The 12,364-nt window shown below is 38.1% G+C and overlaps 1 protein-coding gene across 5 annotated transcripts in view; it reads left to right on the top strand.

The window, feature by feature from the left end:
• Positions 1-12,364, top strand: part of CTNNA2 (catenin alpha 2) — a 511,524-nt gene that overhangs the window by 457,386 nt on the left and 41,774 nt on the right. For all 5 annotated transcript variants that reach the window (XM_071557036.1, XM_071557037.1, XM_071557039.1 and 2 more), the window contains one exon: positions 7,045-7,196. In XM_071557036.1, coding sequence (XP_071413137.1) covers positions 7,045-7,196 — 152 coding nt within the window. The remainder of the gene's footprint in view (positions 1-7,044; positions 7,197-12,364) is intronic.

Raw genomic sequence — 12,364 nt, 5'->3', positions numbered from 1 at the left:
TGGTGAGACACATCTGTCCCTGCAGCTGTCATTGATTATCCTTCTCTGAACACTTTGTGATGGACCTTTCCTTACACCATTGCCTCCTGTGCTGGCCATAAGGCAAACATCTTGTCTATCAGAAAAAAGTGTGAATGTTTGTTTTTCCCTGTTGTTTGTGTTTCCCTGTCTCCCAAGGGTTGTTAGCATAAGTCCAGGCATCCAATTATATCTATAATGTACAATTCACCTGTACTTCACATGAACAAATCCATTGCTTCCATTCCCACATCGTCCTGCTTAGTTACATAAATTCACAAATTGAGTTGGAGCCTTCTGTGAAATGCCAGAAGACTTAACACATATGGGCCAAAAGGTCAGGACTTGGCCATAAATTCAGGAGAGCCTGAGAACATTGGGTTTGTGGTGAATGGCTAGGGCAGGGGTTCTTCCTGAAGTCTTGTGTTTACTGCAAAGTGCTGTAGGGTATGGGTATTCATTATTTTACATCTAACTTTTAACCATTTCACTGGGGGGAAACTGAATAGTAAATAGCAAGAGGGGACAAGATGGTCTTGTGCATTGGACAGTGACATTTCATATTTTTCATACCTTAACACTCTGCCTTGATTTTGCTTCTCCTCTTTCCTGAGTCTCCAGTGTGACACACACAGGGTTTGGTCTCCAGAACTAACAAGGATTCCCATTTCTACTCATGAGTTTTAGCTGTAACAGAAATCAGTGGCCACTTCTCTGAGCACAGGAGGGTAACCACTCTGAAAACCCAACCCAGTCACAACACAAACATAATTGAATATGGGCATTTCTTCATCCATGACAACAAATTAATACATGTAGTACGCAGGATATGTCTATGCACAGTGTGTATACAAAACTTGCATCAGCCCAAGCAACAGAACATGAAATCAGATCTACTTCTTGGAAAACCACTTGTTCTACTACTAGGCAGTGAAGCTGGAGAAGGATCTGGAGCACAGGTCTGAAGATGAGGAGCTGAGGGAGCTGGGGAGGCTCAGCCTGGAGAAAAGGAGGCTCGGGGGGACCTTCTCACTCTACAACTCCCTGGAGGTTGTAGCCAGGTGGGAGTTGGTCTCTTCTAAGTAAAAAGTGACAGGACAAGAGGAAACAGCCTCAAGTTGTGCCAGGGGTGGTTTAGGTTGCATATTAGAAAATATTTCTCCACAGAAAGCATTGTCAAGCTCTGGAACAGGCTGTCGAGGGAAGTGTTGGAATCACCATCCCTGGAGAGATTTAAAAGACATGTAGATGTGGCAGCTGGGGACATGGTTTTGTGGTGGCCTTGGCAGTGCTGGGGGAATGATTGGATTCAATGATCTTAGAAGTCTTGTCCAACCTAAGCGATTCTGTGATATGTTGTTTATTATTTCAGTAGATCTTTGTAAATCTTTTTAATTAGCAATATAATAATCATGACTGAAATGTAAATTATATGATATGAGACCAGGACTTAAAAACATTTCATGAAATATTTAGAATCTTCTGATAAGGAATGTACAGTTCTTCTAGAAGCAGACTTTGACAAACACTTCAAGCTAAATAAGGTATCATGTTTCATTCCTTATTCATCCTTCAAATGAATCTGAGAAATGCACAGTCTTTGACAGAGTATGTCTGATATCCCATAGGAATTATATTTTAAATACCTGTTTAAAATCTTAAACTTCCTGGTAGACTACATCCTTTCTTCAGTTAAATAAATAAATAGAAAGTGTTTAATTAATTAATTAGTTAAACTCCCAAACGAACAAATAAATAAATAAAAAATAGGGAAAAGGTTCATCCAGAGTTCTCTTCTGCCAGTGATTTTAGATAATTTCCTTAATTTATGTCACTCAAACAACTATGATGTTTAGGAGAAGCGCAGACATTTTTGGGGATCCTTCCTTCATCTCTTGTCATTGTAGGGTCCAAACCTTTGGGCTGCCATGTCATTCTTGAATCATCTTCCCCAGATAAATCCATGTTTTTACTGCCATTTAAGGGCTACTTTGATCAGGTGATTGGCACCTTATGAACATGGCATGGGGAAAATCAAATTTCTTAAGGACATCTGCAAATGCTTAAATAAATAGAGAGTTACCAAGAGTTAGCCAGAAAGCAAAGCTGGATAGGAGATCAGTCATTTCTCTGGAGCTCAGGAGAACATCTGAGGACAGTCTGGCTCCAGCGAACAACCCCTTTTCTTTGAGAAGGGTGATTCCCTTGGATCGAAATCCCTGAATATTAGAAATGGTTGAGCAGGTGCTTGTCTCTTTAAAATGAAACCACGAAATAGCTCTGCTGGTGCCACTCAAAAATAGTCTTCTGGCTAGAGAAATGCCCCAGAGATGAGGCTTGTGGCACCCTTCAGTTCCAGCGAGATTTGGATGGAAAGGAGCCACATCCTGCTCAGCCAGTACCCTCCTGACTGAGAGCCAGAAATGTAGTGGGCTTTGGTGCAGGAATGGGATTTTTTATGCTTAAACTGGGCTGTCCAAAGCAGACACCTGCAGAGGAACGTCAGGATTCCATCCAGAGGAACTTGAACTGCTTTCTTACGTAGGTGTGATTCATTGTCTCATGGAAACACCTATTCCCTCTGCTTGGTGTAGGGAAACAGGTTTATAACCTTCAGGTGTGTGAAGTAGGACAAAACCAGGCCAGGTTTCCTGACTGCCTTTGATGCTGCAAAGAATTAGAAACCCATTCACCTGGAGGGTCCTTGACCTTTATTGGGGTTTTTTGTGTCTTAATTATCCCTTTCTACATTACTGAACATTCACATCTACTTAAGATTCTGAGGAGTTCAAGTTCCTAAATAATAAGGCCATAAAAGTGCAGTAAATTATCCAGGCATTCATTTAATCTTGCAAATTAATAAAACTTTTTTGTTCTAATGGTGTGAACAAAAACACCCAACCATTTTTAAATTTTTATCTCAATAATTTTATTAAACAACCTAACATTTCCCTGTCTGTAAGTGATTTTATTGTTCCCATACCACTAAACAAAATATTGCAGCGATGTTTTTAAGTACAAAAACTCCAGTACAAACTGATTGCCACACAAGAAAAAGGCAATAGGGAATATATTTTTAGAAAACAGATAATTACTTGGTAATTTTAATATGTAGGACATGTGGGTGGGTGGGAGAAAAACAAGAAGAGAAAATATTTTCTTTGTGGAAAAGGTTGGTTCACCAAAAAATACAAGTTTTATTAAGGCATGAATTCACCCATGGTGTTGTGTTAGTTTTCTATTATGCTGATAGCAAAAAATACATAATTTAAACTAATTAATCAATTGATAAATTGGAAGTAATTTCAACTTTGCTGATTCCCAGTTTTTCTCAGCAGCCATTCAACCTACATTTTGTTGGCAGGGATCTTACTTTCAGTGCCTTTGAAAACTCATCCAGAGAAAGGTTTTAAAATCTTTATTTGTTGGATTGAAAAAGTCAGTAAATTAGAAGTGTTGCTATTAACTTGGGACCTGATTCTGTCAACATTTATGCAGGTGCCTAATTAATTCAGGTAGTTAGGCCAGGAGACGTTAATGCATCCCATTTTCCAGTCGAAGCATATGCATGACTGTTTTCAAGGCCACAGCTCAAACTAAGAAACCAATGTTTAATTTTCCCCCAGAAGTATTGATTTGCTTCTGAATCTAAAATTCATAGCCAATCTCTCAATGCATAACAAATGAATCACTCTCTGTCTGATGCATTTGCAAGTTTTCACTCCGGATAGAGATTTCTGCCTTTGCTTGAATTTTACTTGGATTTCTTTCACTGTTGGGATAAGAATTTTCTTTGTGCAGTGTATGACAGATAAGAAGGACTGGAGGTTTTTTGTCGTGGAGCTCAATAACTTTAACTGCAGAATAATACAGTTCTCAACTCCATTTTCAAAAACTTTGCTGCATTAAATGACCACATATGCTTAGAGGAGCTATAAGTAATAGCATCTTATTAGTTTAACATGTTTTTTCTTGCTTGTCTAATCAAAAGTGAGCACTGGTGTAAAAATGCAGCTGGCAAGCAAGCAATTCATAAGGCAGTTTAATAGCTATTTCCATTCTGAAAAAGCAGATAATGACCACATGTAGCACTGCAAATTAAGGACTAAAGTATAGCCAGGTCTGCAAAGTCAGAACTGGTGGAAGAAGCTCCCACACCCAGTGGAAGTCATCATGGTCGAGTTAATTTGGGAAAATGAACAAAATGTAGCTTTCCACCTTACAATGATTAATGTCAATTTCCCTCCTTTAGTTTCTAAGAAAGTCACGTGTGGCCATGTCAAAGATGTTACCAAGTCAAGGTCTAATTTCAATTTCCCTTGTTTAGTTTCTAAGAAAGTCACATGTGGCCATGTCAAAGATGTTACCAAGTCAAGGTCTAATTTCAATTTCCCTTGTTTAGTTTCTAAGAAAGTCACATGTGGCCATGTCAAAGATGTTACCAAGTCAAGGTGTCTCATCTCTGCTTCCCCCAACCCACTGATACCTGCCCTGTCGATCTTGGTGCAACCTTTTGTGACAAATCTGACGCCTGTCCAATGTCTGCTCAGTATTCACAAGATAATTAAAAATTAATCGCTCAATGTCATGTCCCATTTTCTTTCTGAGTACTAAAATTATGTTGAATATCCTGTAAATCTCCCTTCCTTTTTTTCCTCTAACCTCATAATAATAGATATGTACTTTTTTCCTCTCCTTTTCTAAATCCCTGAAATTTTCACTGTTACTGTTTTTCTCGAGTTCTAAAAGATGGCTCATAAATTGTTTTGATTTTTTTTTAAGAACTACAGGGTAAATTTTAGTATGCTCTGGTAACTTAGAGATATATATATGTGATAGTTAAATTTCTTTGTGTTTACCTAGCTATTCCCCAAACTGCCCATTTCTAATTCAGGTCTGCAATATATACAATTAATGTTATCAAATACCTGACCACCTTTGCTAGTTAGGAAATTCTAGACAGAAATTTAAGTTGAAATTTAGTTTAAATATTACGATTCTTTACCTCCGTTTTTTGTTGTAATTTTTGCATCTTTAGCTTTACTTGTTTTATCCCTAAAATTCTAAATAATTTGTCTTCTATTCTTTAAGTTTCCTTGTTTTCATTGCATTTTTAATGATTGCTTTTTGACCTTCAGGCTAAAGACTTCCTTATGCAATCATTTTAGTCTCCTACTAGACTTTCAAGTGTTCTAAATGAAGATAATTTGATATATGTATTTATTAATATTCTTTCCAAAACTTCCAGCGCTCTCTAACTCTTTTTCTAATTAGAATGTTTCCCCTCTGCCTGCCAATGTTTTGTCAATGTTTGCTTTTTTAAAGTCTCATTGTTACTGCCACTTTTTCCTATTTTCTTCAATATGACCCAAGCACTTACTGAATATTATCTGCATGGAAGATACAATTTTGTGCTTTCATCTGTGTACGTGAACAAATAAATATATATATATATGTGTGTGTGTATGTTTGTATATACATATAAACAAGGTTTGACTCACTATAACTTGAACTTTAAAGGGTTCCCTGTTAACATCCAGTAAGATTGAAATGCCAGAAAGGTTGAGCTCAGAGTTGCTACCACTTGTTCTTCCAAATGTAAACTGTTCTTGAATCGTGTTTGTTGTTGTTTTGCTTTAAATCAAAAAGAAAATAAGATGCATAAAAATGTAGGTTTTGTTGTGAGCGAAATAGATTTAAGGACATTCAGTCAAGTAGAAAATGTGGTTTCATGCCACAGTGCCAGTTTCCTTCCTAGGAAAGATTGTCCCTGGTCTTGATGAAAATAACCCTGGAAATTTCCCTATGTGTTCATCAGTTGGGTTCAAGTCACCAGAAGTACATTAAAAGTCGGGTCTAGGGAAAAGATGGTCAGGAAAGGTAGTATTTTAACAAAAAAAAAGACAGCTGACTGATTTAGGAATCATCTTTTCCTGTTCTTCCAATTATATTGCCAAAATAGTAAAGCCAGTGATACATTATTTGGATACCTAAATGCTGGATTAAAAATTATATAAATATAATGTAAAGATGACTATCTATAAATTTTAAGGTTGTCCCAAGTTGCTTAAATTTTGAAGGATTAATCCCACTGGATTTTATAACCATGTTTCTAATGTAACATTGATTATATTTATCCTGTGAGAGCACAGTCCTCCAATATTAAGGTTAAATATTTGAAGAGGAGTAAATAAGTATACGAGTGTAGGTGCATCATAATCAATGGGACCTGACAGTCATGTTCCTGTTTGTAGGATTTGGGTTTAAGTTGTTGGAGGACTGATTTGGGGAAGATTTATCTTTCTGCAAACAGCATGAGCAGAAAGTGATTATACCTTCAAAGGAATCTTGGATGAAATTTGGAGAAAAGCCTCTTGTTACTTCAAGGAATGCCCTGAAACTATTTACAGAAGTAAATAATTGCTTTAAGTTATATATTAAAAAGTTCATATCACTGTTAGCTAATATCCCTGACTATTTTTTGTAATATATACATGATGATAGTGAAGAAACAGCAGTTTCATTTATGTGCCTTCACAAAAGTAATATGCTTGATTTTGCATTTCAACCTTTATATAATTATTATTGTTCAGTATGAGCTAGACTGCAATTAGTTATCTAAATGAGTGGGCATAATGGCTCCAGTTTGCTTTGATCATTTGATATAAATATGCACTCTGTTCATTCCAAGTTGGAAAGATTTAAAATGTGCTTTACTGATTGCTCAGGTATCTCCCAGTCTTCTAAGCCTTAACAAATCACACTTTTTAAGGGAAGTTTTATCTTCTTTGTTGTGCCATTGGAGGAGAGAATATACAGACCATTGTTTTTGTGCTATCAGGAACTGTGCCAGAGGTCTCCATGAGTAGCATCAGTACAGACCCATTCCATGAGCCTTCCTGTGTCCTGGAATCATAAGGACAGAGTGCACCACGTCTGTTGCAGAGTGTCTCTGTCCAAGAGCAGGGGAGAATGGTCCCAAAAGAAAGTGTCTAATCTTCCTGCCTCTCACTGTGTTCAATGCAGTTATGCCACGTTTTGCTGAGCAAGTTGAGGTTGCCATTGAAGCTCTGAGTGCCAACGTGCCCCAGCCATTTGAGGAGAACGAGTTCATCGATGCCTCCCGCTTGGTTTACGACGGAGTTCGTGACATCAGGAAAGCTGTTCTGATGATAAGGGTATGGAAAGCACCTGGGGAGTAAAAGTTGGGACTTACAGGGAAATAGGATGTTGAGTGACAGGAATATAAAAGCTTCTTGGAGTCCACATTGTGTTGTAATAAGCCAGAAAAGCTTGACATTGAAACAAGCATGAAACAAAAGTTTGTGCAACAAAAAAGAATTCGTTAATAAAGAGACGAGGTTGTTTCTGTAGATGAACCACAATTAATACGTTAATCACCTCGGAGAAATTTGATTGCAACTGCCAATAGATGCAAACTTCATTACTGTTTCCATAGTAATAGGATTCATTTCCTAAGGTCTTCAAAGTTTGTGTAGATTTTTGTTGTTTTGCTTCTTTGGTTTTTTTCCTAATTTATGTGTGCTGCCCAGGACGTGAGGTAGGTCTGGTTAAAATCTAAATGGATAAATAAATTATCTTGCTGCTCCAGCGAGCCTCTGCGGGGATGGTTTTGAATGTTTACTGAGGTATAAATGTGTCATTTCAGCATTGGCTAACCAGTTGATTCAATTTACTTAGACATCTTTTAATAAAATAAACAAATAAATAAAAGAAACCACAGAACAAAATAACTATTATGGGAGTAGGTACATGTTGATTTTCACTGTAGTCTGCAGTCAGTGATTTAAAATGTAAAAACAGCAAGTAAACCTGGTCTGGACATCTCTTCAGCAATTGAAACTGTTATTTGAAACCCAAATTACCTTGAATCTGCCCTAATGGATGCCACGTACACATAAAACTATGGAGAAAATCACAGGGGACGCTTATGAAGCAAGTAAAGGGCAAAGCATCACCTCAGCCCTTTAAACAAGCAGGTAACGTGCACTTGTGTTGAGAGTGCATCATGGCACTGATGTAAGACTTCAGGCAGCTGGAGCACTCCAAAATAGCTCCATTTTAGTCATCTGTCACTGTATGTTAATATTTACAGAAAAAGCTTTTGGCAGGTTAATTTTATAACTGCAAAACACAAATTCCATTCCCCTGACCAGTGCTCGTCTCAGGTAGCCTGAGTTATAGTCATGGCTGATGATGGGGCAAAGGCATCCTGTTTTCTGGGTGTGCAGCGTTGGAGTGTTGGCAACTATTTAAATTATTTCCCTGTGAGGGTGGGCAGACCCTGGCTCTGGTTGCCCAGAGAAGCTGTGGCTGCCCCATCCCTGGAAGTGTCCAAGGACAGGTTGGATGGGGCTTGGAGCAACCTGGGCTAGTGGAAGGTGTCTCTTTCCATGGCAGAGGGTGGAATTGGATGGTCTTTAGGGTCCCTTCCAAAACAAACCATTCTGTAATTCTATGACACTATGAAATGAAAGATCTACATAGTAAAGGATCTCCATTTCCCCTTTGCTTATCCAGTTCTTTAGTCTGTAACAGCAGTTTCCAAACTTCTCTGAGGACAAGAACCACTTCCTAGCGCATTTTAATCTTTTCTAGTCATATTGAATTGCTCCCTGAGGCACAATCATCAGGTGGGCTCTGCTGTAGACTCAGACTTTCCCACCCCCTACGCAGAGTTCTGACTTCCAGCCCCCTCCTGTGCATCAGAGTTGTCCCTGAGAGGTTGCCATGGGACTGTCCATCCTGGTGAGGTGGTTCTGCTAAGCACCAAGCACCATTTTAAATGCTGGGGGCACATTCCCTTATTTCAGTGCTGCCTTACTGTTGTGTTTACTTGGGAAGCTGATCAGCATTGCAGGCTTTGCAGTCCCCCAAGTTACTTTTGCAATTTTATCACTACTACTTTCCACTTCTCGTACGATATGAGTTAATGAATTCTTCTTACCCAGATTAGGAAAATTTATTTTTGCATTCAGACAATTAACTTATTTATGGAGCTAAATGTAGTCCTTCTTACCCAGGCAAAGAGCTTAAGCACATAAATGGACTCATTATCCTTGTGAGTTAACTGGAAAAATCCACATATATAAGTTTACATAGACCAGAGTTTGCTGAATCAGAACCTTATTTTCGGTAGAAAACAAAATTAGTTTCACTTAGAGATACTGATTCTCATCCGAACATGTCACAATGAAATGGAATGTATAATTAAAGGGTGAGGCATTAAGCTATAAAAGACAGTCTTTGAACATTTATATCTAATAATCTGTCAAATCTCATGCACCCCTTTAATTCAGGCTGTAAAACTTCTTGAAGAATTATAAAAAAAAAAAAGAAAAAAACCCCAACCTTGCAAACTTTTTAGAGCATCTGACACAACTATTTTCAGGCAGTGATTGTTCGTGTGCAAGCTGTGGAAGACTGAATTTATCTGAGATGATTCCCTCATTCCATGGAGTAAATAAAGCTACTTTTGAAATTAATTTTGGTTGGTATTATTACTTTTGGTAAGCTGAAAGAAAGGGGGATAATCTCTGTTCTTCTCTTTTTCTTTCACAAGGGGAGAATTTACTGTCCCTCTGGAGGAGAAAGGAGACTCATTTTTTCATTGAGGACTATTATTATGATCTATACAGAAGGAAAATCTCTTCCACAACTTAAGAAGTAGTATAAATGAATTTAAGAGTATAATTATAGAACCTAAAAATAAAATGGAAAATAATAATTTCATTGCAACATCTTTTCTATTGCTGTGTAGGGATGAAATTACACTTTGTTTTTTTCATAGCTGCTTATGAAATTCGCTCAGTTATTAGCCAGAAACTCTCTCTACAGTTAGGAGGAATCACAATGGCACCTTTTTCATTCTTATGTATCTCTGAGGCCAGTTTACTCTTTCCACACATGGCCTTTGCTATTAGAAACCTCACCTTCAGTGGCATCTCCATTAACCTTAGTGTGGCATTTGTTTGGTTTGGGTCAGGAGTGCACTTTTGGAGCCAGTCTCCAAGTGGTCCCTCTTGCTGTGTTTTAGTTCATTTTACAGAGTAGTCTTAGAGCACATAAACTTGATTCTCCAGGAGAATGTGCTCTGGGAGCATCTTAGGACCTGAGGGAATGGCCTGTAGTTGTGTCAGGGGAGGGTTAGGTTTGATATTAGGAAAATTTTCTTCATCCAGAGGGTGGTTGGGCACTGGGATAGGCTCCCCAGGGCAGTGGGCACAGCACCAAGGCTGACAGAGCTCAAGAAGTATTTGGACAATTCTTTTAAGTACATGGTGGGATTTTAGGATTGTCCTGTGCAGGGCAAGGAGTTGGACTGGAAGATCCTTGTGGGTCCCTTCCAACTCAGGATGTTCTATTCCATGATTCTGTGACTAACTGCATTTCTCTTCCGTCATTAAGGGACTTGCAGTCCACTGGATAAGACAACCATGAGTCTGACTGAAAAAGGAATGAGGACAGTGTGGGGTCCTTAACCCCAAAGTGTTTGGGTGTATTGATGCTCTTCTACTCTCCCACACTTGTCAGTGTAGGTTTAGCCATCACCACCTGTAGGGCAGCCACTTTGGTGAAATCCAAAATGCTGCAGCTCTTCAGGTCCTCTGGAACACTAGATCTGGTGCAGAATCCCATCATCTTTTGCACCAGCCTGTCTCCAGAGGTGTTATGGGCTCCACTGTCTACATTGACTGCCTGCTGCTTCTCAGATTGAATTTGAAATGTTAGATTTTCTCTGGCTTAGGCACTCAGGTACTGTTTGCACCTGACTCACTCAGGCTGCAGTTGAACCAAAACAAATGTACAGAATAGTGTGGGGTTGGATATAAAAGCATATTACAAGGTCTACTTTTTTTTTCCTCCATATCTTTTAGCATTAAAGGGCATTTTCATGATAAAAAATGAAGGAGTATCTTTTCATCTTTTCAGTCTTTCCTCTCATTACAAGGTTAGCTTGACTTGGTATTCACAGTGCTGAAATTCTTATAATTGCATCTTACAATCTTTAAGTGCATACAGCACTATAGCATAGTGGGGTTCCTGTCTTCATCAAGTATGCTTGAGTTGGTGAAATATGAAACAAATAGCATTTATAAATCTGCATATATATCTCTACCATTTTGTGGCTTGTATAATTCCCATTTTTATACTGCAGTTACAAAAGATTCCATATTGCTGGAAGGTACTTTGTTTACAGCAAATTCTTCACACTCACAGTCAGAGAGATATTTAGAAATATATTACAATGCCTGGAAATTGAAAGTACTCACATTCATATTAGAATTAAAACATGCATTTGAAAGAGAAAGTCTGGGTGATTTATCTGGGGTTGTGAAAGGTTCTTCTTCACTGGAAGAATTTGTTGAGTTATGTGAATCAAGAATATGTGCACTGTGTAGTAGATACTGTATTTGAAAAAAAAAATAGTCCTGAGGAGTCTTATGGCCTGTGTTACAAACCACACTGACTAAAAATTATGAACATGGTCCATTTTTCTGCTGAAATCAATCAGTTCATAAAATCTATTAATTTTGAAAATTAGCTTCTTGTGCCACATTGTCAGTTTTGTTTGGAAGCTGTCTCCAGTCTCAAATCCATGTTTCTTACGTTCGTGTGACCAGAAGTCCAGGTGTCTGCAAGAGGGATTCAGTCCTTCTGTCCTCCAAAGCAGACAAATTAAATTACAGACTCTGTTGTCTTGGAAACCGTTTTAAATACCAAGGTTTTCTTAGTGGTACACAAAATATTAGAGTTGTTATGGTATGCTTAGAAGGCCCTGCTAAGAGTAGAAGTCTTTAAGTCAAGGAACTTCAGTATAACTTTTTTTTTTTAATACTTTTGTGTCAAAATTAAAAGGAGACCCTATTCCATATAGGCTGCACCTCCAGGAGATCAGCTAAAACACAGCAGTGGTGCAAGGGTAAAAAGTGTGAATATGTTTGAAATGGCAGCAGACAGGCAAAACTTCTTCACCTTAATGAAAAATGCAGCAATTTGGGGAAGGCAAAGAGAGTGTTGAATTCACCACACTTGAAAACCTAAAGAGAATGAATCTGAAAGATCATTTTGAATTAGATCTCACTTTTACAGAGGGGAAATACGGAGCTGTCTTGTGCTTGTAGTATATTGCCAACAGTTGCATTACTTGTCCTTTTGGGTTGCACTACGTTTTCTCCAAGCTCAACATCTATACCCATTAAAGTTCAGTCTTTTTAAAGACCACAAATGTTAAAATTGTCAGTTCAGTCAGACAATAACGGCAATACATTTTTTTCTGAATCTTCCTTTAAGAGTAAATTCTTGACTAGAATTTTCAGATTTT

The sequence above is a fragment of the Pithys albifrons genome, chromosome 5, assembly GCF_047495875.1.
Source record: "Pithys albifrons albifrons isolate INPA30051 chromosome 5, PitAlb_v1, whole genome shotgun sequence".
In the NCBI taxonomy this organism is placed as follows: domain Eukaryota; kingdom Metazoa; phylum Chordata; class Aves; order Passeriformes; family Thamnophilidae; genus Pithys; species Pithys albifrons.
The sequence above is the reverse complement of the archived record's forward strand: the minus strand, read 5'-3'. Positions and strand labels throughout refer to the sequence as shown.